The sequence below is a fragment of the Emys orbicularis genome, chromosome 1 (assembly GCF_028017835.1).
Source record: "Emys orbicularis isolate rEmyOrb1 chromosome 1, rEmyOrb1.hap1, whole genome shotgun sequence".
Lineage (NCBI taxonomy): Eukaryota > Metazoa > Chordata > Testudines > Emydidae > Emys > Emys orbicularis.
Genome location: NC_088683.1, coordinates 324,259,744 through 324,284,693, shown reverse-complemented (window position 1 = coordinate 324,284,693; position 24,950 = coordinate 324,259,744). Strand labels below are relative to the sequence as shown.

General features: G+C 43.5%; 2 protein-coding genes across 3 annotated transcripts; one reads left to right on the top strand and one right to left on the bottom strand.

The window, feature by feature from the left end:
• Window positions 1-1,063: 1,063 nt before the first annotated feature.
• On the top strand, window positions 1,064-15,705 carry GTF3A (general transcription factor IIIA). Of its 2 annotated transcripts, none has more exons than XM_065405969.1 (9): window positions 1,064-1,378; window positions 4,107-4,207; window positions 6,202-6,298; window positions 6,509-6,597; window positions 7,678-7,751; window positions 10,216-10,299; window positions 10,797-11,026; window positions 11,105-11,164; window positions 15,592-15,705. In XM_065405969.1, the coding sequence occupies exons 1-9, from the start codon at window positions 1,175-1,177 to the stop codon at window positions 15,607-15,609; spliced, it is 957 nt and encodes a 318-aa protein (XP_065262041.1). In that variant the 5' UTR covers window positions 1,064-1,174; the 3' UTR covers window positions 15,610-15,705. The 2 variants fall into 2 exon arrangements, with proteins under 2 accessions (XP_065262041.1, XP_065262034.1); XM_065405962.1 differs by lacking the exon at window positions 15,592-15,705 and adding an exon at window positions 11,727-12,023.
• On the bottom strand, window positions 11,896-23,310 carry MTIF3 (mitochondrial translational initiation factor 3). Its single transcript, XM_065405981.1, has 4 exons — window positions 23,240-23,310; window positions 15,733-16,217; window positions 13,788-13,942; window positions 11,896-12,229 (listed from the first exon to the last, which is right to left on the bottom strand). The coding sequence occupies exons 2-4, from the start codon at window positions 16,214-16,216 to the stop codon at window positions 12,014-12,016; spliced, it is 855 nt and encodes a 284-aa protein (XP_065262053.1). The 5' UTR covers window position 16,217; window positions 23,240-23,310; the 3' UTR covers window positions 11,896-12,013.
• Between the last annotated feature and the right edge of the window lie 1,640 nt (window positions 23,311-24,950).

Here is a 24,950-nt window from a genome sequence, read left to right as displayed (position 1 = left end):
TTTGCTGGTGGATTTTTACTAACTAGAGCTCAGAATATAAAACATTTTAATTGCAACACTTGTTTCTGTTTTATAGCATCTAAAATTGGGTACACACTAACAATGGAGAAGCTAAAGTGTGTAAGAATAATCTTAAACATTCAGCTATGGTACCTCAAATCTTCTTATGTGAAAGACCTTTGTGCCCCATGGCATTGCTTACTCAATACAGCTATCCTAACTTGTGGTGGTAACTGGTGTTTGAGGCGGTTTATATAAATAAATACACCCCCCCCCCCCGCGCTGTATTTTGCACCCCAGGCAGGGAGTTTGAGAGGTACCCATTGCCCAAGGATTAGATAGCAGGTAATCAGGCCCCTTTTTGAACATCAGCTGCACCTTAACTTTTTGCACTATTGATCCAACTGCTGATAACACACCTTCACCCAGAAACTGTACCAGGCGTATTGACAGAGGGAGCCACAACTAATCCTCTACACAGGCTGCCCATAGCTGATTCCTGCCTCCTCCAACTGCTATGGCCAGTCAGGGACAGAACAGCGGAGATTAGAATCGAACCCGCAGCTGTAGGGTCCCAGCCCACTCCCCTAAAGCAGGTCTCAGTCTCCGCCTCCCTCCTTTAGCTCTAACCGCTCCCTCGCGCTCACAAGGAAGAGAGTATCAGAGGGGTAGCCGTGTTAGTCTGAATCTGTAAAAAGCAACAGAGGGTCCTGTGGCACCTTTAAGACTAACAGAAGTATTGGGAGCATAAGCTTTCGTGGGTAAGAACCTCACTTCTTCAGATGCAAGACATCTGAAGACTTGCATCTGAAGAAGTGAGGTTCTTACCCACGAAAGCTTATGCTCCCAATACTTCTGTTAGTCTTAAAGGTGCCACAGGACCCTCTGTTGCTTTTTACAAGGAAGAGAAGCATAGTAGGCTATAGCGCCTGCGCACACTCTTTTATCCCAGGGAGCACCGCCTCCTAGTAGCGTCCTGACGCTCGCTCGGGAGCACGTGACGCCCGCGGGACAACGCGCCTCGTTGTCACGCGCACACAGCACAGCAGGGGCCAATCCAATGGCAGCGCACAGAGGTAAAGCGGGCGCGCGCGCCGGAGGATAGGAGCCGAGAGGGGACATAAAAAAGACGCCGGGCGGCGCCAAGAATAAAAGCGCATCACATGGTGTCAGCATGGCTGGGGATGAGGAGGAGGCTGCGGCAGGAGCGGCGGCCGAGTGTGTACAGAGCCGGCGGTTGCCTGTGCGGGGCCTCATGGGGGAGTCGAGACCCCCCGCGGACTGCGCTAAGCGCTTCATCTGCTCCTTCCCCGACTGCGAGGCCACGTTCAGCAAGGCCTGGAGGCTGAACGCGCACCTTTGCCGGCACACGGGGGAGGTGAGAGGGCGGGGCCAGCAGGAGGGGGCAAGTCTGAGGCGGGGTGGGGCCGGTAAGTGGGCGCGGCCAGGGCTGGCACGGGAGGGGGCGGGGCGAGCTGCCCACCCATGGAGCCCTGCTCTCCTGGGGTGGGCTCTACCCAGTGTCTCTCATCCCAAGGTCCCAGAGCTGTGGGAGTCTCTGCCTGCTGTGCTGCCCTGGTAGGGTGACCTGCCAGATGAACCAGGCCTGGTTTGCTGCCACCTGGGGCCATGCACAGGAGGCCTCGGGGGCTGCCTGTGGGCAAGAAGCAGGCAGTCTGCATCGTGCAGCTGGCATGGGGCTAGCAAACATGTGCTCTGTGCCTAATAAATTAAATAAATAACTCCTAGAACTGGAAGGGACCTTGAAAGGTCATCGAGTCCAGCCCCCTGCCTTCACAATCAGGACCAAGTACTGATTTTGCCCCAGATCCCTAAGTGGCCCCCTCAAGGATTGAACTCACAACCCTCGGTTTAGCAGGCCAATGCTCAAACCACTGAGCTATCTCTCCCTCCCCCCCCATGCCTCTGCCTCTGCCTCTGCCTCTGCCTGCCTGAGGAACTGTCACAAGATGCCAGAAGTGCTTTGAAGACAAGTTGCCAGCACTGCTCACATAATCCCATAGAGCCCCCAGGACTGGTGTGTGCCAGGGGCCTGTGCCTCAGATGTGCAAGCTACCCTATTGTGTGCTTTATGGGACCCTCCCGCCCTGCCCCGCACCCCCCCGTAACATAGCCCTGGGGAGGGGCAGCAGTGTCTAACTGGGCATTTTGCAATGGCATAAGGCAGGAGTTGAGGGATATCAAGAAACTTTAGGGCAAGGAGCAGAGCCTTCTCTTCAAGGCGGTGACTTATTTCAACAGGAAACAGTTCAGAGGAAGTGATGCACTAGGCATGCAGCACTTACTGAGCACAGCTGTGTAAATGGGCATTGGGACTCCTGGGTACCATTTATAACTTTGCTGGGCAGTATCAATTTGGAAATCACATTTTTCACCTGAAAAATCTGGTGTCTGCCGTTGTCACAAGCAACCGCTGTGATTACTGTGAGTGAGCGAGATAATAAAAAAAATCCTTGTTTTTCTCATCATTTTATTTTGAAGGTTTGGCAACACTGTCTAGGGGATTTCACTTTTATTGAGGGTGCCCACCCTTTCCTAGGTTCTGCAAGAGGATGTTTACCATTCATAGTAACAGCAGAATTTAAACTGGAAGTAACCAAGTCACAGACGAGAGTGTGAATTAGTGGGGAAGGGGTGACTGAGCATGTTTGGTGATGGTATGCTCAGATTGGTTAAGAAGCCGTTTCTAAACATAACAGAAAAACACACTAAATTGCCCTTTAAATTACAAGAATTTTTAAAAAATCCTGGTATAACAAAGGATGTTCTCTCAGAAAATTGATTTTAAAAAATTGTCACTTAAAAAAAGCTCCCACTCACATTGCACTTTAACCTCTCTGTGCTTTAGTCTTCTTATCTGTGAGGTGGTGATCCTTCAACTGACTTTGAACAGACTCCCTCCCCTGTCCTTTTCCCCTAGTGAAATCATTTGGGGCTCCCTGGGATTGCATAGTCAATTGCAGGATTGGCAACATATCTCCACAGCACTTTACAAACCTCTGATAACTCCTCAAGCTCCTTGGGTGAAAGAATCTATAGAAATAGAAAGCATTGTACCACGTTAATAGCCTCCAACAATTTAAAAGGACACTATCTATTTGAAATCTAGTTAGTTAAAAGTAGATCCAGGTCCTTCAGGTGTCTGTCCTCCTACCAAATTTTTTTTCTCTTACTTAATTGGCCTCTCAGAGTTGGTAAGACAACTCCCACCTGTTCATGCTCTCTGTATGGGTGTGTATATATATCTCCTCAATATATGTTTCACTCTATATGCATCCGAAGAAGTGGGTTGTAGCCCACGAAAGCTTATGCTCTAATAAATTTGTTAGTCTCTAAGGTGCCACAAGTACTCCTGTTCTTTTTGCGGATACAGACTAACACAGCTGCTACTCTGAAACCTACCAAATTTTGTGGCTTAACCATCAAATTTCCCTATTTTATTTATTTTTAAAGTGTGTGTGCTTTCCCATGTGGCTGTATGGAAAAAACACACAAAAAGAGGAAACTAACTTTAGTAAAATTGACTATACTCAAAATGCTGTCAAATACACAATGTAAACAAAAACTGCATTAGTATTTTTCTGTCTTTCAGTTAAACTATTGTAAGATCACGCTGTGCTAATTCTGAAACATTAATCATCTTATAAGAAACTTGTCTGAACTCTAGAAATAAACTCAAAGTCTTATGGGTACAGATTTTTGGCATTTTCTTAAATTAAAAAAAAAAATCCAGATTAAAGTTTGAGACTTCTTTTTATCTAGGAAAATATTTTAAATGGGTTCCCATAACAGTCTGTGTGTGCAACCTGAGGATATTAAAGTGCTTTAATTTTCTAAAGAGAAAACTTATGCACATTAATGAATATTTTAAACATTTTCTGTAACTGTTAATGGTTTAACACCGACTAAACCTGTGCCCTGTACGCTCTGATTTTTTTCCTCATGGTTCTTAAATGCACTGTTTATATGAAAAAAAAAAAATTACTTGGTTTCATTAATATAAGGGCAGCTTCTCCTGAAAATCAGTCTCCTAAAATAACTTACTTTTATGATTTTTAAGCAGTCTCTCTCTCTCTTTCTGTCAGAGACCATTTGTTTGCAATTATAATGGTTGTGGTAAAGGTTTCACCAGAGACTTCCATCTTACCCGTCACTTTCTTACGCACAGTGGAGAAAAACCATTTGAGTAAGTATTGTACTCGTTTCCTTCAGGCACTAAATAAGATGATTAGCTGCTGTCCTATAGAAACACACTGAAATAGAAAACTTACATTCAGGAAAGCCAAACAAAGTATAACACTAGTATGATTTCAGTGTCCTAGAAACCAACACGAGCTGGCATGATGCTTCAGACTAGTGAGCCATCTAGCCTGGTATCCTGTATCTGGCAATGGCCCATACCAGATGCTTCAGAGGATGGTGGGGTGGGAGGAATCCATAGTAGATGTTTATGGAATACCCTGTCCTTCTAGCACCAAGCAGTTAGTGGTTGGCTTGTGCAATGATGCCTGAGGGTTCTAGTTTATCTAATCTGAGGTAACTTTGCATGTTCTCAGTACAAATACCAAATCCTTTACTGGAATCCTACTAAGCTCTTGGCCTCTGTTTGCTTTGATCAGTTTTAAATTTTTCTTTCAGTTTCATTGGATGTCCCTTGCTTTTAGGTTGAGAGAAAGTAAATAGGACTACCTGATTTACTACCTTTGATGTTCCATTCACTGTCTTAGGGGGGGTGGGGGAGGGGGAAGGGGAAGGAAAGAGACACCCATTTCTCAAATAACTAGCATTAACCTTTTCAAACTCTTCCAGTGGAAGTCCCTTCATGAGATGTGACCAGAACTGAATACAATGTTTAAATGACACTGTCATTTAAACTTTCCTGTACTACTAAAATCTTCAGAAATCACTCCTTTATTTTTGTAATATATTAAAAATGCATATTGCCATGTACAAAATTTTACGTGCCTGAATAACTAGAGCTGGGTGGGAAATTGTTTTCCCGTCCCAGGAGTATTTTTGAGATTTAATAAATTTTCCTGTTCCATAAGCAGATGAAACAAAGATGTTTTAAAGTTTTGGGGGTTTTTTTTGTTTTTTTTGTCCGTCCCCCCCCATCCCCGAATGAGACACCTTTGCCTGATTCAGAGCAGGGACTTGACCCTTGGTCTCCCACTTTCCAAGGAAAGTTTTTAATCAAATCTGGTAAATTCCCATGAAAGTTTTGGTTTAGAGAAAATGACGTTTTCTGACAACACAATCATTTTGTCAAAAAATTCCCAATTAGTTCTATTACTAATACAAACGGGGGGATGTAGCTATGTATTTCTTACTCTTAATGAGGTCACTGAAGCAACTGTGCAAATAAACTTATCAAGTAATTCTTACATTTTTTGCAAATGAACCAAATTGAAAAATGCAAAACCATATTAACTTGGTCAGCCAGGTCTTTTGTGCTAAACAAGATTGGGCATGGACAGAACTTGGAATACTAAGAGAAACAGGTTCTGTAGGATGTTGGTGATTCAAATGCTAGTATTTTGTTTTTCAATTAAGAAGTGAGCCAATGTCCCAACATAGCTAGGGAGCACTGCTGCTGAAGGGCCCCTCTTTCAAACGAGACATAAAACAGAGAACACTGGTGCTTGTGTAAATTTGTAGTGTTACTCTTGGCTGTTTAAACTACCTCGTATTGACCCATTTCATTGGGTGAAGTGATTTCTACGTGGGTTGAACTCTCTTGGAGCTTTCAGGATGAAAGAAATTGTACAATTATAAGACTGTTTATTAAAAGATTTCAGGAATTTTTAATATCATAATACTATAAAGCACTCCAACTTTTCTAATGCGAAATACAAACTTCCAAGAATTGGTGTGGGTATGTGATGGTCTGGGAGCCAGGAACCCCTAAATTTTAATTTCTGTGCTCAGACAGGGATTTCCACTGTAGCCTTAAATGAGTCACTTATCCTGCCATTTTATCTTTTTAAAATATAGATAATACTCTGTAGGATGGTTGTGAGGTTTGATTAATGTTTGTGCAATATTTTGAAGACACTGGTAGGTTCATTAAAAAATATTGACTTGTGTGTATATAAAGAATTAAACTTGTTGTTCTAGCTCTTTCCCTTCACTCTCCTGATTATCTGAATACAGTATTAAGAAAATATAATTTATTTTCAGGTGCACAGCTGATGGCTGTAATCAAAAATTTACAACAAAATCAAATTTGAAGAAGCATGTTGAACGCAAGCATGAAAATCAGCAAAAGCAGTATGTAGTAAGTAACTCTTTGCTAATATATGCTTAGCATTAAACAGCCTCCACTTAATTTAGTTAACCAAATATTTCAGACCCTGGAAACGTGAGTGCATGTTCAAATGTTGTTCTAAAACAGTTGCATATTTGGTACTGAATTTGTAATATTAGCAAAAACCTGTGGATCATATTGGCCTCTCTCTAACCATAACCAACTTAATTTTCCAAACAGTGTGACTTTGAAGGTTGTAGCAAGTCTTTTAGAAAACATCAGCAGCTCAAAGTTCATCATTGTCAACACACCAGTGAACCTTTTTTCAAGTAGGTGAATAATTTTAATAAACTGTAGATGTTCCCATATACAATATTTAAATAAAATAAGATGCGAGATCTTCAGTGTGGGTGGACGATACAAATCTACTTTGATTATGGACCTTTTATATGTAAACATGCTTTCCTTTTTATTTTTAAGGGATGCTGTTAGGTTAACTTCAGGCTTAACAGCTTACTTCTCTACAGACATACATACAAATGCATGTGTTGAACTATCCCTTCACTTTGCCAGTCTATTCTGAGCAGCAGTCCTGTGCTCCATAACTGGAAATAGTTTGTACATTCAATGCTTTGGATTTGTTACAGCATCATCCAACTGTATAGTTTAAATTTTACATATAAAGTGTAATCCATAGGTAGAATAGCATTTTCCTTTACCAGGTTGGCTCCCCTGCCTGCTTCCCCATCAGGGAGTAGCTGCTTAATTAACACACAGGTGAGTGGTGAGCAAAAGTGAGTTAGGTGTAAGGACACAATTGGTTTGACTGAAAAGTACTACCTTTGTGGAGTTGTATGTCTCCATGAGCAAAGCAAACCCATATTAATTGATAGAAGCAAAATTAGGTCTTTTATTTCTTATAGGTGGAATTTTCTTGAGAGTTTCATTGTTACTTCTAACTACATATAGCATAACTGAAGGAGGCAGCATAGTCCACTGGCTAGATTACAAGAACAGGAGACAGATGCCTGTTGGTTTTACCCTACCCCACCCCCAGCTCTGATATTGACTTATTGCATTGCCCTGGATGTATCATTTAACCTATCCCCATTTTCCAGAAGGAGAAACTACCTTACAGGGATGATACGAGGTTTAACTAAGCTTTTAAAGTCTTGGATGATACTCGCTATATACATAGAAAATGTTTCATAATTACAACATAAAGCTGCAGCTGTTGAGTGGATCAGGCTGATCAGAGCTGCACTGTGTAGTGTTCTATTTTATTGTAAAGAATATAGAGAATCTGTTTTTGAAAAAAATATATTTGATTGCACCCTTCTAATTGCTTTTGGCTCATTAGTGTCTTTGCTTTGCCTCATTTGATTGTTTTTAATGTGTTTAACACCTAGATGTAGTCATGAAGCATGTGGAAAACATTTTCCTACTCCGAGTAGACTAAAACGGCATGAGAAGATACATGAAGGTAATCTAGTTCTCCCTCTTACTTCAGTGTGACTGAAGCACCACAAAATAGCTTGTTTTTCAGTGTAGCCTGGGGGCTTGGAGATCTACAACCAGATCTAGACATGGCCCTCACTTCACGAACCAAATGGTCTAAATTGACACAAAACAGCACAGACTAATTGGATAGCTGGCTGAGGTGTAATTATAGGGTGTTACACACTGAATACTGCAACTTCACTTTTAATGTAAGTGAGAACATTCACAGGCTTGGCAGAATAGCTCCAAGTGTTTTTAGTCATACTGTTCAGGTAGGTCCTTCTCAGATCACACTTTCCTTCCCGCTGAGATTATTTTGATATGATGGCCCAGTGGTTAAGGCAGTAGCCTAGGACTTGGGAGACCTAGATACTGTTCCCTGTTCTGCCACATGCTTCCTGTGTAACCCTGGGCAAGTCACTTAGGTCCCAATTTTTAAAGTTATTGAGGGGCCTAAAAATGCAGATGTGGGATTTCTGAAAAGTGCCCAGGTGCCTAACTCCCAACTTCTGAAAATTGCACTAGGCACCTGAATACCTCTAAAATTCTGCTCTGCTCAGCATTGCAAGGCATAAATGACATAGCAGTTTGCCTCATTTTCAAAAGTGATTTAGGTACATACACTGAGTTCCATTAACTTTCAGTAAAACTTAATCTCGTATGCAAATTTAGGAACTTTAAATTCATGCCCACCTCATCCATACAGGGGAGTTACAGCACTTTGGTGCACACAGCTATTCACACCACCTTAGCCCAAATTGGAGGGCAGTGCAGATATGCCTTGTCTCTTTTGAAAATGAGACTTAGTTGGCCTGTCATTTGTGCCTTGCAATGCTGAGTAGAGAAGTGCCTAAATATCTTTAAAAATCTGGGCCCTAGCCTCTGACTCCATTCCTCATCTGTAAAATGGTGATAATAGTACCTGCTAACCTCACAAGGAGGCTGAGAATGAATACATTAGCTCCTGAGGCACTCAGATATTAGTGATGGGGGCCATATAAGTACCTAATATAAGATAGAATTGCGCTCAGTTTTAACTCCAAGTCAAATGACTTAAACCTAATTTAATCATACCTGATGCAAACTTGAGTCTTGGCAAATCAAAGATTGGTATGTGGCTTACATTCTACCAGTGTAAGAGGACAATTATCACAAACTCTAGGTACAATTCCAATAGCTTAAGTATTGTAGGCCCAATATTTGGTTTCAGTCAGCTTTACAGTGTGAGTGCCTAAGTGCTGTTCTGCCCCATCTCAGTTCTTAGTGGGAAGCAGTCTAAGAACTGAGGATAGTCTGTGGGCCTTGCCCTCTGCTGAGTGCCAACAAAGGAGCTAATTGCAATGCCACTTCATAATGAGGTATCTTAATTCAGAATTGGACTGAACTACTCCTTTCACATAAGACAAATAGCCAGTGGCTTTTGGCTGCTATGAACTTGGAAGTACGCTATATAGGTAATTGATGCCATATCTGTGTATCCTAGCTAATTCTCTGAACCCTTGCAGCCCTCAAATTAACACGAACATGCTCTAGCAGCCTTACACACTGAGCCATGCTGCACATGCTGTGGATTTTAGGTATACATTAACAAAACACATCTCTATATAGCTTATGCACTCAGCATGAAAACACTGTGGCTGCATTAGCATTGTTATAGAAACTTTAATTTTACATCTTCTGGTAAGTGTACAACTCCTGTGTTGCACTCCATTTTCCTGCCTTGAAAACTGAATTGAGTAAAGGAGGGGCAACTTCAGAGTCTTGCTGCTAACTATATCTTGGTAGCAAATTTCATTTTTCTAAATGAATAAGAATTTGCAGACTTTAGCAAGTTAGGGAAAATCTCCAAAATCATGAGACTTGCATTGTGTCCAACTCTCTTCCTGCTCTGACAGAGACAATAGCTTTTTTTGTTTTTGGAGGGGGTGGGGGGTGGGGTGGGGGAGATGTTAATCTCCTGGTACATTACCTCAGCAGCCACCTTTGCCTGTTAGGCTGTGTGAGTGCATAGTGATGTCCAAGTGGGAAAGGGATTCATTAGCCTTAGCTAAAAACCATTTCATCCACTTAGAGTGACACTTTTTTTCAATCCTAAAACTTAATCAAATTGTTCAAGATTCAGAAATATCACTATGCCAAGTTTCAAAATTCTTCCTTTCTGAAAAAGTCAGTTAAGTGGAAACTTTTTTTTTTTTTTGGTGGGAGGGACAGGTAAGAGGAGGTCTGGAAGAAGATGGGAGTGCTCCACACCTTCTCAAAAACACCTCACACTCAGATGACGAGTTTCCTTAACCATTCAAGCATTGGAAGTTAAGCATGACTTAGTTTCACTTATCTTGGACCTGTATTGAGCAGGTGTATATGTGTATCTAACATTTAGTTGACTGATCTCTGGCAAATTCACACATTTTAGTGTATTTTCTAAACCTAAGCAATGTGTTTAATAGGATATGTGTGCAAAAAAGACAACTGTTCATTTGTTGGGAAAACATGGACAGAACATCTAAAACATCTGAAGGACAGTCATGCAGGTAAGCTCAGTAAAACTTGTTTTTACAGTTTTATACAGTGACTTAAGTTCAGTACTCTAATGTATTGGATAAGAACCCAAATACTAACTTAAAGGGAAATCTCACTAAATGTTTTACCAACCTGCTCTTTTTTTTAAATTTTATTATTTTTATAAATTCTTTTAATTACTCTCTCTATATAATTTATTAATTACAAATTAATACAGCTTAATATGAGATACTTCTATACCATTCTGGCTAATCTGTAATTGAAAAATACTACTCAAGTCTGTCCCGTTTGCCCACTGATGTGATCATGTGTAATAGGATATAGTTCCTTAGTACAAGATATGAATAGTCTAGGATGAGAACATGAAACAGCCCCTGAATTTCCTTCATTTAGTGAATATGAATTGGAGTCTCTCATTCTAAAGGACTGACTTGAGTTATTTAAGTCAGAACCTTCATTTGGATTTTTTTTTTTTTTGTAAGTTGCTCTGTTCTTGTTTTTCACCTAGAGCCAGTAATCTGTGGTGTATGTTCTAAAACATTCAAACGCAAAGATTACCTTCGACAACATCAGAAAACACATGCTGAAGAAAGAGAAGTATGTCGATGCCCAAGAGAAGGCTGTGGGAGAACTTACACAACTGTGTTCAATCTTCAGAGCCATATTCTTTCATTTCATGAGGAGAAAAAACCATTTTTTTGTGATTATGCTGGCTGTGGGAAAGTGTTTGCAATGAAAGTAGGTATTGTAGACTGCCTTAAAATCCAGAGTATCTTCTCTTGGGTCATGTCAACATAACTTTCTTCTCAATTGCAGCAAAGTCTTGCAAGGCATGCTGTTGTACATGATCCTGACAAGGGAAAGCTGAACTTAAAAGTAAGTCAAGTACTTCTGCTAACACCTCTGAGCCATTTCCTTTCTCTTCAAGGAGCAAAGAGTAAATTAATTTAACACATACAATTATGTCAAGTGTCTTTAAAATTGGAAGCTAGTCTAGCTACTACTTTATTTTATGTAGGCACTGAGTATTTCTGAATTTAAATACTGTAAAGGAGGACAAAGAATAATTTTGTGTTCAGGGATAGACAACCTATGGCACGTGTGCCAAAGGCAGCATGCGAGCTGATTTTCAGTGGCACACTGACTACCTGGGTCCTGGCCACCGGTCCGGAGGGCTCTGCATTTTAATTTAATTTTAAATGAAGCGTCTTAAACATTTTAAAAACCTTATTTACTTTACATACAACAATAGTTTAGTTATATATTATAGACTTATAGAAAGACTTCTAAAAACGTTAATGTATTACTGGCACGCGAAACAATGAAGACTCGGCACACCACTTCTGAAAAGTTGCCCACCCCTGGTTCAGATGATCAGGATTTTTTTAATCTATAAAGTAGGAAGGCTGCTAATACTGTACTGTGAATCTTTTATAAGGCAAAACAAACTCGTCCTAAACGAAGTCTGGCCTCTCGTCTAAGTGGATATATTCCTCTTAAAGCACCGCGACGAAAGGTTGAAGCGGCAACAGAAAATAAGGCTCTGAATAAACCTGCAGAAAATGAGTTACCAACTGTTGAAACACTGACTCTGCACTAGAGACTTCTGGAGACAACTTCAGCCAGAATTGACAATTGCTTTATTATCACATGGGTCAGTTTATAATGGCTTATGTAGAAAACTGAATATTTTGTTTTATAGTCACTTCAAGTGTTTGGTTAAAATCACTGCAGTTCACTCGACTCAGTAGTTTCATTTCCACTTTCCTTGTTCAGAAGGTCTGTTTGTTTTTCTTTTTCCATTTTCCTGTACTCACTAGCTTCTTTGTCTGACATGTGTCTCAAAACACAGGTGCTCCTTCCTTCTTTAATGACTCTTGGCTGGGATAAGTAAGTAGCTTTCTCAGGCATAGTCTCGACAATCTGATCAAAGAGAGCCAGCTGAAAACAAGAAAAATAAAAATTTGGTTATATTAACAATGGGATTTAAGCAGGCCACTTCTAATAATTCTTCAGAGTAAGTGAAGAGAGATTAAAATGTTAAGTCTGGTCTACCTCTATGGCAGTTTCTTACAGTTAATCTGCTATAACATTAGCTCTGATTTGGACTATGAGTGCAGCACAGAGATAATCACTTATGTCTTACTCTACTCATCACTACAGTAAGTGAGGCTTTTAAAGTACCACAGCCTTTTAGAAGGCTGTTTCAGTGGTGAAGTTCCAGTAAGCACATTCTCCTTTACAGCTATATTATCTTTCCACTTGATTCTTAAGTGAAATTATAAGCATAGTGTGACCATGAAATCTTTTAAGAGAAAAGGTTAGCCTAAGTTTAGCCATGCAGTTGCAGTGGTAGGCTCAACTAGTGACTGAGTGAAGGAAACATTTCTAAAATAAGTTACAAAATGTCAGAAGTAGAGAACTTGTCAGGTAGGGACAGTGAAATTCTCTACTCTGAAATTCAGTCTCAAGCGAATTCATAATGAGTGTAGGGTGTCATAGAAGATACCTGCACAAGTAGGGGGAGCCCTATTCTTCTCAATCTTACTTGCAAAAAGCATTTCATTAAATCTGTATCAATAAAATTTTGTTCTGCTTTTAAAGTAAATCATTAACATTTACACACACAAAGAATTAGTATCTCACTGTGATGCAAGTCCTGTTCTCCTAAATTAGCAAATAGACCTACCATGATCAGATGTAAGTCACTGCAAAGTAATGCGTACTGAAACAAAAGCATGCATGCCCTAGAAGTCACCCATTGACCTTCCAGTAAACGGAATTGCTAAAGAAGGTACTCCAGTAGGAGCGGGGAGGCAGAAGCTGGATGCTTTGCATTTGTCAGCAAGGTGGCCAAGTACCATAAGCTAGCTTTCATGCATATTGGAGGAAGGGAGTCATAGATTCCAAGCCAGAAGGGATCATTGTGATCATCTAGTGTAACCTTCTGTAGAACAAAGGACATAAAACTTCCACAGAGTAATTCCTTTTGAACTATACCATCTCTTAAAAACCAAAACCAAAAAACAAACCTCTTACATTAACAAATTGCCAGTTAGGAAAAATCCACCATAACCCTTGCTAAATTATTCCAATGGTTAACTACTCTCACTGTTAAACAGCTAAACCTAATTTCCAGTCTGAATTTGTTTAGCTTCAACTTCCAGACTGTCTTACTCTAACTAACTACGCAGTAGAATAATGCAGTGTTAAAACATTTCTAGGCAATGTGTAAGATTTACTTGTGTAAATGCATTATTCAAATTATCTCTGTGAAGAGACAATTAGTCCTGAAGGGTGGTGTCTGATAAATGGAAATAACTTCACTTAAAAGGAAGCAGGTTTTTGCCCTCTGTACTAATGTCACAACCATCACATACTGGTAAGAGTATACTATCAAAGGAAGAAAGCAGTATTATACCTGGAAACACTTGGCACTGGTAGCCTTATTTAATACATTTGGCTGATCAACACTTTAAAAAACCTTAATATAGCTTACCATCTTTTCTGGTCCATCTGCAACATTTCTTTGCTGTACAGAAATTCTGACATGATGCTTCTTATCAATCCACTGCTGAATCTGTCTAATTTTGGTCTCTAAGTCATGTTTTGCAATAGCTGCAGAAAAAGTTAACTCCTTCAGCTGAACAGGCCCTGTTAAAATATAACCAATAATATATAGGCTTTAAACTAAATTTAGTAGTGTTGTGTACACCCCTATTCTGTGTTCTAATGCACTGAGGCTACTGGGAGGTTTTTTTTGTTTGTTTTTGTTTTTTGGGGGGGAGAGAGGAGAAAAGTACAGGTCAGACAAGTGTCTTCATTCTAACAAACCCATCTTCCCTACTCCATTAAGAGTTCCCTGTCTTACCTGTTTATCATTATTTTTGCACGCTCTCAATACCTTATGTCCTCATATTTAAATATATGGAGATATACCTATCTCATAGAACTGGAAGGGACCCCGAAAGGTCATCGAGTCCAGCCCCCTGCCTTCACTAGCAGGACCAAGTACTGATTTTGCCCCAGATCCCTAGGTGGCCCCCTCAAGGATTGAACTCTCAACCCTGGGTTTAGCAGGCCAATGCTCAAACCACTGAGCTATCCCTCCCCCATATCTTGCTCATTACCAGGCTGCCCCCTCCTATGCTGCTCGGAACATGTTCCCATTACCATGATGGCAGGCCCTTCCTCCTTCAACATCCCTCTTAAAGAGCTCTCTTTTCCATAAGGCTCATAACCATTAACCAATATTAAACTAGAGATGTGGGGTGGTGGTGGAAAGGATAACAATCTTAAAGTTACCATTTCTAGTCACTCAATCCATGTTCTTCAGACCAACCAGGTTTGGTCAAGGTCTGTCTCAGATGAGGCTGAGTACAACTCAGGTACTTAACAAATAAGGCTGTTCAGAGGTGTACCTGGCCATGAAATATATGAATCCCAAATTATGCTTTTTTAAATATAAGAAGGCGAAGTGTTTTCCCATTGTATAGTTAAGTGGGAAAATATTTAAAAATTAGTCATCCCCCTCCACTCCATCTCCATTCTGTTTCAAAAGATCACACAGCCTTGAATTCTGTTAGAAATAAGTCCCTGTAATAGCATAAACACAACTCATTTTCCTCCCACCCTCTGCATATGCTCTTAAATATCCATTATTACAAACTTCTTTTTGTAGGTATTTTAACAAGAGCTAACCAAAACTGTTACAGTGGTGCTACTGCGGTAGCTCACCTGTCTCAAATCAGTAGTAAATAGCAGAAAACATCAAAAAATGTGAACAGTTTCTTAGTTTGCATGAGGATAACCCAAGACAGTCAGATATCACTATATACAAACACCTTCTCTAAGTGCTCCATCTTGCCAAGTTATCAACCCAATAATTTAAACTACGGGTACAGAATGATTTATGAGGAAAAAGTGAATAATTTTGGTTATTTTATATAAAAAAGTGGAAGGGTCCATTTGGAACACTGTAAATACATTGCTGTCAAGGCTTCCAGATTTTCTCTCCTATATGTTGAGCAATGTTTTGTGACTGTCAGTGACAAAAGTATGCTTCTTATAGATATGGCATATTCAGTTGTGAAAACTGTGTCATTTATAAAGAAGTTTGCATTCATAAAAATTAATGATCATTTAAAAGAACAAAAATTCAATATGAATGCCATGGTACCAGAATCTAGGTCATTCATTTATATAAGTACTTAAACAATACCAGAAGCCAAAATATTAATTATGAGAGCATAACAGAATGGTTTTCTACATTAACTAGACTAAACCAATTTTTGCTTTTTCAGCATGCAAATCCAAAATAACATTGACTGTGATGACAGTACTCCGGATTTACATTGATGTAACAAACAGGATTTGATCTACTGCCACTACTTCTAATACAGCAGTTTTCGAAGTGTTTAATATTATATTAGCAAGGCACCTACCAGCTTTTGAACTTGCTTTTTGCTTCTCTCTACGTTTGAGCTGCTCTTCGTGAATCTGCTTCCCAGTCATTAGTCTGTACACTGGAGGCTCTTCATTTTCACGCAGTGGAACAAGCTTCAGATCACGCTCATTCATGAGTCGAATCACATCTCCTCTGTGCATATTTCCTAAGCTGTTCCCATTTTCGCTAATTACATGAAGGATCCGCTGAGGAATTTTCCTCCCAATGCTTCCAAATGTTTTTGGGGCATTTGTTTTTTTTTTCTTTCCTTCTGGTTTCTTTTCAGCTTCTTCAGTTGTACAAAATGATTTTGTAGGTACAAACATAAGTCTCCTTTTAGCACCAGCCATCACCATCAGTGCTTGAGAGAATGTTGTCTTTTGCATGGTTTGCACCAAAGGAATGTCCAAGTATTTACTTATGCAACTAGTTTCATTCCTTGTGGCTTGATGTATTAATTTCCTTAGGCAAAGGGCAGCCATTCTGAGAAAATGGGGAAAAAAAAAAAAAAACCTGTTCATTAGTTAAAAAGACCTAAGTCAGGGTTGGCAGCCCTAATTTTTAAACTATCCTTTTTTAAACTATCCTTTCATTTGTTTGCAAAGTCATGTATTTTTTGATTTAATAAGACTCAAGGTGCACAGTCATCAGCGACCCTACAATAATAAAGTGTTCATACAATAGAGAAAGAAGGGTTTGGCAGGGAAACCATTTCAAGCTTCTGAAGGGTCATCATAAAGAGTTTTTTTCCAATATTTTAAAATGTAGGGTCTAAACTTACTTTAAAGAACCCCAAAGAGTTATGTGAGCTAGCTGATTTACCATTGTAAGACCAGATAGTTTGTCATTGTCTGGAGGGGTGGGTTTTGTTTTTAAATAAAGTCTCAGCATTTGAAGTTACATGCACAAATGAAGGAAGTTGGATGGAAAATCTGACAGTGGAACCTCTCTCCTGGTGCTGCTGGCACCCTCCTTGATTAGAATATTTTCTTTCACTTATACTACACTGACTCGGGTCCACCAAGACACTCAAGAGTAGTTGAGGTCTGTGCATCAGATCTCTGCAAAGTCCTAGAAGTTCATGTCCCTGAGATTTATAGGAAGCTTGGAATTTAAAAGAATGAGACTTCCATGCATAATCTTTGCACATGCGGTTAAAACCTGACCATTACCATACCTGTAGGAAGCCCATAGAGAGGAGCACACATTTATCCCAGGGTTGAAATTGTCCTTTAGTATACAACCTATTTCTTACATCACTGACTCAAAATAACAATAATAGTGTATTTTCCTCAAAATATGAGCTACCCAAACTTAATCCCATATAAGCAATCAAAGGAGGATACTTGGCAGTTTTGCTGTTATATGGGTTAAGTCCTATTGTCATTTCAGTAACTAAACTGGAAAGCTCTGTCATCTCTAAGTTCAGACAAATATGCAGTAATATTAGAGCACAGCTGCATCTATATTAGTGGTTTCACTTGTCAAGCTATATTGTTTTGACAAAAGTTGAAAATAAAGATTTGCTATTGACAGTGTTTAAAGGTGTGCACAATCTTGTTACTGTATATAGTGAGTTAGGACAATATCCCTTCTCCTCCAAAGGCATTTAAAGAGCTTACATAGAGAATGCACTCAACCAAGAAACCAAGGGGTGTGGGAAGAGTGCATTTTACTATGGCTATCCCAAGATAGCTGTTAAAATGCTTTTTCTGTCCAAGGTGATGTTTGTGAAGCAAGCAGACTGGGGAGAGGACGGTAAGGTAAGAGTTTGCTACAGGCATATGGAATGGAGCAGTATTTCATAGAGTATGTCCACACTGCAGGCTCAAGCCTAACCTCCCTTCTGTCTACACACAAATCGCACTAACAGAGGACTTAGACCCAGGCTCCCAGGACCCCACCAGGATGGAGGGTCTGAGCCCGAGTCAAGCCAGGGCTCTAGATTCAAACCCTCTTGCTTTGCAGTATAGACACAGCCCTAGTAGATGCATGCACCGGGAGTCTGCCAAAAGTATCCCATGGGCCAACTTTCTTTGTCCTCTGGACAGTCAAGTTTGGTGGCCAGTCAAGTTTTCCCACACTGCACCGTGAACAAAGGGCTAGAGCAGCCACATTTTGGGAGGGCGCTAGGAAGTCTGAGATATGGTTGGTTGGACTTGGGTCCACAGTGTAGATGCTGGAAACCCCAGGCTGGGACCCAGGGTTTAACAATTCCTAACCGGGGGTCACAAATGAATGTAGAGGCAGAACCAGGATTAGAACCTAGGTCACCTGAGTCCCCAATCCTGTATCCTACGCACTGCACCACATTGCCTTTCCTCTAGTGTTCCTGATCATAAAGAATGTCACATGCTCAATACCAAAATGTATCCTCCATCCCAAAGAACCTGGTATTATTTCACTAATTACTGACCAGAAAAATGAAACTCCCGCTACCCCAAACATACACATCATTTCAAACTTTGTTCTCCTTGTCTTCCTTATTTAGTACCATGGATTAACATTTTAAATGCCATATCTGCCTCCCCCAAGAAACCCATGCTCATTTGCTGGGGGAGAGAAAAGTATCTTTTTACAACAATGGATTTTGCTGCTTATATTTCTGGTGGGGGTGCATATTTTGCTCTGTGTGGGTGTTACAATCTCTGGGAAGGACCATGCACAACTGGGAGAGGGTATTTTACTATGAGTTTTACAGTGTCTGGGGAGGGTGTATGTGTCCAGAGAGGAGGGTGTTTTGCTGTGTGTGTACGTTGACAGGATACATGTGCATGCTGAGAGGGAGGTGTTTTGCTGAGTGCTGGGATGAGGTATTTTGCTGTGTGGGAGTGTGCATGCACAGGAGCAGGGAGATATTTTTTTCTGTGCACAAGTGCACTGGGAGGAGGTATTTTGGGTGCGTGTGTGTGTGTGCTGGGACGGAATATTTTAGAGATGGTGTGGGAGGGAGCATTTGGGATGTACTTGCAGGCCTGTGGTGGGAGAGGGTATTTTGGGGGGTATTTGGGGAATGTGGGAGGGAGTCAGGGTGGGCTGATTTAAATTATAATGATTTAAATCACTGATTTTAATCAACTTTTCTATTTGTACTTCAGTTCTTTTCTAAAGAAAAGTGCAGTCTCATTGGTTGATATAATCATTAAAACATATTGATTTACAACTAATTAGAGCCTTTATTCTAGATTTGGTACTTTTTTTGCTATCTAGTAGAGTACACTATAACTATATACATGTACTTAAGCAATTATTTAATTTTATGTTTTCAGATTCTTATTGATTGTACAGTTTTAGTATGTTAGAGAATAGTGAATGATATATTGCTTATTTACTAGATAATTAACTTTTTGCTCATGACTTCATAGAATATCAGGGTTGGAAGGGACCTCAGGAGGTCATCTAGTCCAACTCCCTGCTCAGACTTGTCAAGCTGCATTAGGATGGTAACAAATTTAATTAAACAGAGGAAACAGCACACAAAATTTATTTTTATTAAACAAAACAAGCCCTTAATATAGTACTTGAACTATTTTGCCATATTTATAAAGCGTGATCTCAAAAGTTAGATGTTTTCCCCAATTCATTCTTTATCAAGAAAAGCAGCCTTTAACTCAAAGTTCTGATCAAGGCTCATTGGTTCAGCATACAGTATTTTTTTTTTAAATGTTTTAAGAGATTATAATAAATTTAGGCTTTAGTATATTTTGTATTAAATTCAGATATTTTTAACAGTTTGATATTTTGAAGAAAATCTTATTATAATTTAAATAACAAAATAAACAAATCCAGTTTAAATAAAAAATCTGATATTTTTAATCCATTTTTATCCACCCAAGAGAGGGTATTTTGGGGGCATGTGCTGGGAGATGGGTATTTAGGAAGGGTGTGAGTACTTTGAAGGGGTATTTTGGGGGTGCTGGTAGGGGCTATCTTGGTGGTATGGGGCATGATGCTGGGAGGGATGTATGTACTGGGAAGAGGTATTTGGGGGTGTTGGGATGGGTGTGCGCTGGGAGGGGGTATTTTCGGGAGGTGCTGGAGGGGGTACCTGGGGGTGCTGGAGGAGTGTGTACTGGGAGGAATATTTGAGGTTACTGGAGGGGGTATTTGGGGGGTACTGGGAGGGAGTACCTGGGGGCAATACCAGATTTACAATGGCGCCACTGGCACCATGCCCACGGTCGAAAGGGGCCCCGGCACGCTCTTCTCCGCCCCCCACTCTCTCCTGTAGGGTCAGAGAAGCTTGACTCTGCCGCTGCTGGGGCTCCGTGGCAGCCTCTGCTTGCAGCCTGGCTCCTGCCCCGCCCCTTTCCCCAGCATGCTGCGTTCCCTCCCTGCCACCGATCAGCTGGATCAGCCTTGCCCGCAGGAGGGGAGAGCACAGCATGCTGCTCTGGAGAGGAGGACGAAAAGAGGCGGGGTGAGGCCTTGGGGAAGGGGCTGGAATTGGGGCATACCCCCTCCAGCCCCCTGTGTGAGCACCCCCACGACCCCAACCCACGCCCCGAGCCCCTGCCCACCCTAACCCCTGCACCCCCTCACATACCCCCAGCCCCCTGCCCTGCCTCCTGCATCCCCCTCACCCTCCCCTGCACCCCCTCACCCCTGCACCCCCCACACATCCTCACCCCCATCCTGAGAACCAAACAGGAGCTGCCCCAGGTAAGCGCTCCACACCCCAACCTCCTGCCCCAACCCTGAGCCCCCTCCCTCACCCTAGCTCCTGGCCAGACCCCATACCCGAACATTTTTTTACAATATTTGGAAAGATCATTAAGTGGTCCGTGGAGACCCTCCGTGATTTTCAAGTGGTCTGTGGAAAAATAAGTTAGACTACAAGAACAATCAAGGTACCTCACTTTATTTTCATTTACTTGCTATTACTTATGGGAGGAGGATGAAGAAAAAATGAATGAAAAACGGGGCAGGGGGAGATAAGAGAGAATGTTCTTTTTCTTGACTGAGTGCCAAGGAGGAGCCCCAAAAATGAAGCTGAGCACAGGGCTGGGGGGCCCCACTAACTCTAAATCTACCACTGGCTGTTACGTCACCTGGGCTGGGGATACTGTCAGGGCCTGTGTAACCACTAGGCGAACTAGGCGACCGCCTAGGGCGCCAAGATTTGGGGGTGCCAAAAAGCGGTGCCCCCCCAAATTTTTTTACACTACAGTGGAGTCACATCTTACACGGGGGTTAGATTCTAAAGTCACCGTTTAAGAGGAAAATCGCGTATGTTGAAAATTATCATAAAGTACAGTATACACTAGAACAGGGGTCCTCAACCTACGGCACGCATGCCAAAGGTGGCACGCAAGCCAATTTTTTTTTTAATGGCAGGCTGCGGGTCCCGGCTGCCGCTGAGCCTGCTGCCAACCTGCGGTTCTGTTCACTCAGCTGGCAGCGGGCTGAGCAGGGCCAGCAGTGGGCCGGCTCCTGGCAGCCGGGGTCCCAGCCGCCAGCCCCGCTCAGCCTGCTGGGGTCCCAGCCAGTTCCGCTCAGCCTCCTGCCGGCCTGGGTGAACGGTCTGGGGTTCCGTTCACCCAAGGTTCCGTCCACCGGCCTGGGGTTCCATTCACCCAGGCCGCCAGGTACTGGGAGGGGCGTTGGGGGTACTGGAGGATTGTACCTCTACTGGACAGGGTATTGGGGTGTACTGGAGGTGTGTACCTGTACTGGGTGGGGCATTGGGGGGGTACTGGAGGAGTGTACCTGTACTGGGCGGGGCATTGGGGGGTTACTGGAGGGGTGTACGTGTACTGGGAGGGGCGTTGGGGGTACTGGAGGAGTGTACCAGTACTGGGCGGGGCATTGGGGGGTTACTGGAGGGGTGTACGGGTACTGGGCGGGGCATTGGGGGGTACTGGAGGGATGTACCTGTACTGGGCGGGGCATTGGGGGGGTACTGGAGGAGTGTACCTGTACTGGGCGGGGCATTGGGGGGTACTGGAGGGGTGTACGGGTACTGGGAGGGGTGTTGGGGGGTACTGGAGGGATGTACATGTACTGGGCGGGGCATTGGGGGGTTACTGGAGGAGTGTACCGGTACTGGGCGGGGCATTGGGGGGTACTGGAGGGATGTACCTGTACTGGGCGGGGCATTGGGGGGTGTACCTGTACTGGGCGGGGCATTGGGGGTTACTGGAGGAGTGTACCGGTTCTGGGCGGGGCATTGGGGGGTTACTGGAGGGGTGTACCTGTACTGGGCGGGGCATTGGGGGGTACTGGAGGAATGTACCTGTACTGGGCGGGGCATTGGGGGGTACTGGAGGGGTGTACGGGTACTGGGATGGGCGTTGGGTGTACTGGAGGAGTGTACCTGTACTGGGCAGGGTATTGGGGGGTACTGGAGGTGTGTACCTGTACTGGGCGGGGCATTGGGGGGTACTGGAGGAGTGTACCTGTACTGGGCGGGGCATTGGGGGGTACTGGAGGGGTGTACGGGTACTGGGAGGGGCATTGGGGGGTACTGGAGAGATGTACCGGTACTGGGCGGGGCATTGGGGGGTTACTGGAGGAGTGTACCGGTACTGGGCGGGGCATTGGGGGTACTGGAGGAGTGTACCGGTACTGGGCGGGGCATTGGGGGGTATTGGGGGGGGTGTACCTGTACTGGGCGGGGCATTGGGGGATTACTGGAGGTGTGTACCGGTACTGGGCGGGGCATTGGGGGTTACTGGAGGAGTGTACCGGTACTGGGCGGGGCATTGGGGGGTTACTGGAGGAGTGTACCGGTACTGGGCGGGGCATTGGGGGTACTGGAGGAGTGTACCGGTACTGGGCGGGGCATTGGTGGGTATTGGGGGGGGGTGTACCTGTACTGGGCGGGGCATTGGGGGGTTACTGGAGGAGTGTACCGGTACTGGGCGGGGCATTGGGGGGTATTGGGGGGGGTGTACCTGTACTGGGCGGGGCATTGGGGGGTTACTGGAGGTGTGTACCTGTACTGGGCGGGGCATTGGGGGGGGTGTACCTGTACTGGGCGGGGCATTGGGGGGTACTGGAAGGATGTACCTGTACTGGGCGGGGCATTGGGGGGTTACTGGAGGAGTGTACCGGTACTGGGCGGGGCATTGGGGGGTATTGGGGGGGGTGTACCTGTACTGGGCGGGGCATTGGGGGGTTACTGGAGGTGTGTACCTGTACTGGGCGGGGCATTGGGGGGGGTGTACCTGTACTGGGCGGGGCATTGGGGGGTACTGGAAGGATGTACCTGTACTGGGCGGGGCATTGGGGGGGTACTGGAGGAGTGTACCTGTACTGGGAGCGGATACCGAGGGGGGGGCAGTGTCGCTCTCCGCGGCTCCCCCTCCCCCTGGCAGTGCGGCTGGGGCAGGCCCGGGACGCGGTGCCAGCACGTCAGCGCCTCCCTGCGGCCCCTCCTGCACCGCGGCCCCGTCACTCCCGGCCGGCCGGGCTCCGAGGCCCCGCGGCAGGGCAGGCGGTCGGGCCGGGAGGCGCTTGGAGTTTACCTGCCGGGCCGGGAGGGGTTTGGCGGCTGCGCTTACCTGCCGGGCCAGGCCGGGGATCCGGCAGCGGCGGACGCAGGGCGGGCGGTGCCAGGCGAGGCGAGGCGGGGCGGGGCGGAGCGAGCTCGGCGGCCGGGAGGCGGAGGGGGTCCTGCGCCTGCGCCGCGCGGGGCCTGTGCGTGCAGGGTGCGCGGGGGGGTTGGGCTAGGAACCGCGGGTGTCTGCTGTGCCTGTGCCGGGCGGGGCAGGCAATGGCCTTTGTTGTGGGGATACTGGGAGCTGCAGCGTGTTGCTTTCTGAGGTGGTGTCTGGGGGTCCCGTGTGTGACTCGGGGGTTACTGGGTTTACATGTGTGTGATGCATGTTGAGAGGATCTCGCTGGCTGCTGCTGAGTTGTACATTTGTGTTGCTATTTGTGCATCTCTACAGGGGCTGAGAGTGACTGCACTGGGCTGGAAGGATGCACGTGTTAGTGTAGATCAGGGGTAGGCAACCTATGGCACACAAGCTGATTTTCAGTGGCACTCACACTGCCCGGGTCCTGGCCACCGGTCCGGGAGGTTCTGCATTTTAATTTAATTTTAAATGAAGCTTCTTAAACATTTTAAAAACCTTATTTACTTTACATATAACAATAGTTTAGTTATATATTATAGACTTCTAGAAAGAGACCTAAAAACGTTAAAATGTATTACTGGCACGTGAAACCTTAAATCATAGTGAATAAATGAAGACTCGGCACACCACTTCTGAAAGGTTGCCAACCCCTGGTGTAGACACTAGACACACGCACACATAGGTTGTTGCAAGGCAACTTACATCGACCTAACTTGGTCATGTAGATCAGGCTTTAGTGTTTAGAAATTACCAATTGTTTTACTAAATAAATAAATAAAAAGGAAGAGAAGGGGATCCTGGCCTCCACCCCTCCCTGATAGAAAATTGCAACATTTTGATTTTAACTTATAAAGAAAATAGGACTGGGTGACATTTTTCCATTTATTATATATATAAATATATATTTGAAAGTTTGCAGTCATTGCTTCAATTCTTGCAGTAGGTTGAGGAAATGTCATAGTCATTTTATGTAACTTTTGCTAAATTTGTAATTTTGTGTGTCTGTGATTCTTCAGAGAAAATGCAGTGCGTGCAGCTCTGTATAAGAGGAAAAATCTTTTCTAAATCAATTTCAAATCTGAACCCCATGTTCAAATGTTTGGGGCGTCTATGAACAACTCTAAAGCCACCACCTTAGATTCCTTTTTAAAACTCACCTCCATGGTAATGAATACAGAAAACTGCTGCTCATGATAATGGCAAGGTAGGTGGCAAGTTGTGTTAACCGCTACAGCTAAAAATTGTACACCCATTTATTCTATGCTAAAACAGCCTATTGTTTTTGTTACCTTGCTTCCCAGCCTCCCTCACTGCCTGCTTTTCTGTTTCATCTATCTGTCTTTTAGACTGTAAAAGCTTAGTCCAGTGAGCCCTCAATATGAAGCTATTGCAATATAAATTATTAATAATCATTTTCAAGACCCCAGTTGCATCCTTGAGAGAGGAAAAGACTCTGCCATAGGGAAAGGAGTGACAGAATGTGATTGATACCGCTTTTTTTCACCTGCAGAAGGCAAAATATTTTCCCCTTGGAATCCAGATTCACCTACACAGGTGTGGAACTCAAGAGTGCCAGCAGCTACCGAGGATAATTTTGGCTGAAGCAAAAAAGATTGAATTACCACTTTATTTT

Bases quoted from the DNA above. Each gene is read 5' to 3' on its own strand.
- GTF3A (XM_065405962.1), top strand. From the start codon at position 1,175: ATGGCTGGGGATGAGGAGGAGGCTGCGGCAGGAGCGGCGGCCGAGTGT. The intron at 1,379-4,106 runs GTGAGAGGGCGG...TCTTTCTGTCAG, and splicing joins TTTGCCGGCACACGGGGGAG to AGACCATTTGTTTGCAATTA. The intron at 6,299-6,508 runs GTAAGTAACTCT...TTTTCCAAACAG, and splicing joins ATCAGCAAAAGCAGTATGTA to TGTGACTTTGAAGGTTGTAG.
- MTIF3 (XM_065405981.1), bottom strand. From the start codon at position 16,216: ATGGCTGCCCTTTGCCTAAGGAAATTAATACATCAAGCCACAAGGAAT. The intron at 13,943-15,732 runs GTAGGTGCCTTG...ATATTTTAACAG, and splicing joins AAAAGCAAGTTCAAAAGCTG to GGCCTGTTCAGCTGAAGGAG. The intron at 12,230-13,787 runs GTAAGCTATATT...TCTTGTTTTCAG, and splicing joins CAGATGGACCAGAAAAGATG to CTGGCTCTCTTTGATCAGAT.